At 42.9% G+C, this 1,298-nt stretch overlaps 1 protein-coding gene across 1 annotated transcript in view; it reads right to left on the bottom strand.

The window, feature by feature from the left end:
* LOC106817577 overlaps positions 1–1,166 on the bottom strand; it is a 3,715-nt gene extending 2,549 nt beyond the window's left edge. The window contains exon 1 of the mRNA XM_014822252.1: positions 1,030–1,166. Within this exon, the coding sequence (XP_014677738.1) occupies positions 1,030–1,165 (136 nt within the window). The 5' untranslated portion in view covers position 1,166. The remainder of the gene's footprint in view (positions 1–1,029) is intronic.
* Between the last annotated feature and the right edge of the window lie 132 nt (positions 1,167–1,298).

The following is a 1,298-nucleotide window of genomic DNA, read 5'->3' as shown; positions in this document are numbered from 1 at the left end:
GTATTACAACGTTGATAGATGCACGGTATGTGAGTTACAGGGTATTACAACGTTGATAGATGCAGGGTATGTGAGTTACAGGGTATTACAACGTTGATAGATGTACGGTATGTGTGTTACAGGGTATTACAACGTTGATAGATGCACGGTATGTGTGTTACAGGGTATTACAACGTTGATAGATGTACGGTATGTGTGTTACAGGGTATCACAACGTTGATAAATGCACGGTATGTGTGTTACAGGGTATTACACCGTTGATAGATGCACGGTATGTGTGTTACAGAGTATTACAACGTTGATAGATACACGGTATGTAAGTTACAGGGTATTACAACGTTGATAGATGCACAGTATGTGTGTTACAGGGTATTACAACGTTGATAGATGCATGGTATGTGTGTTACATGGTATTACAACGTTGATAGATGTACGGTATGTGTGTTACAGGGTATCACAACGTTGATAGATGCACGGTATGTGTGTTACAGGGTATTACAACGTTGATAGATGCACGGTATGTGTGTTACAGGGTATTACAACGTTGATAGATGCATGGTATGTGTGTTACAGGGTATCACAACGTTGATAGATGCACGGTATGTGTGTTACAGGGTATTACAACGTTGATAGATGCACGGTATGCATGTTACAGGGTATTACAACGTTGATAGATGCATGGTATGTGTGTTACAGGGTATTACAACGTTGATAGATGTACGGTATGTGTGTTATAGGGTGTAAACATGTATAATAATACACGGTATCCGTATTAGAGGGAAGAAACACATAGATATTTACACAATATGCGTGTTACAAGGTAGAAACACGTAGATATTTACACATTATGCGTGTTACAAGGTAGAAACACGTAGTTATTTACACAGTATTCACACGAATAGCACCAAGAGGGCGCCACGAGCTCACATCGAATAGAAAGCTCTGTCATAAAAAAACTTATAAGATTTGCCAAGAACGAACATCACGCCGGGAGTAATAAAGCGTCAGTAGATGGCGCCACGTGCTTACCGGCGAACAGGACGACTGTACCCGATGTGGAGCTGCATCCGGCCGAGTAGCGCAGGCAGCTGACGCATGACGTCATGAATGCGATGATGAAGAGGAAGAATGCTGCGGCGAACAATCCCAGCGTCAGACGCAGCATGTCTGCAAATATATGTGTAGATTGACGCTGACGCAAGGCAACTGACGCAGTAGCTAGCTACCACCACTACTATCGCTCTCTCTCTCTCTCTCTCTCTCTCTCTCTCTCTCTCTCTCTCTCTCTGTCTCTCTCG

Source organism: Priapulus caudatus, unplaced genomic scaffold (assembly GCF_000485595.1).
Source record: "Priapulus caudatus unplaced genomic scaffold, Priapulus_caudatus-5.0.1 Scaffold1776, whole genome shotgun sequence".
NCBI classification, from domain to species: Eukaryota; Metazoa; Priapulida; class Priapulimorpha; order Priapulimorphida; family Priapulidae; genus Priapulus; species Priapulus caudatus.
The sequence above is the reverse complement of the archived record's forward strand: the minus strand, read 5'-3'. Positions and strand labels throughout refer to the sequence as shown.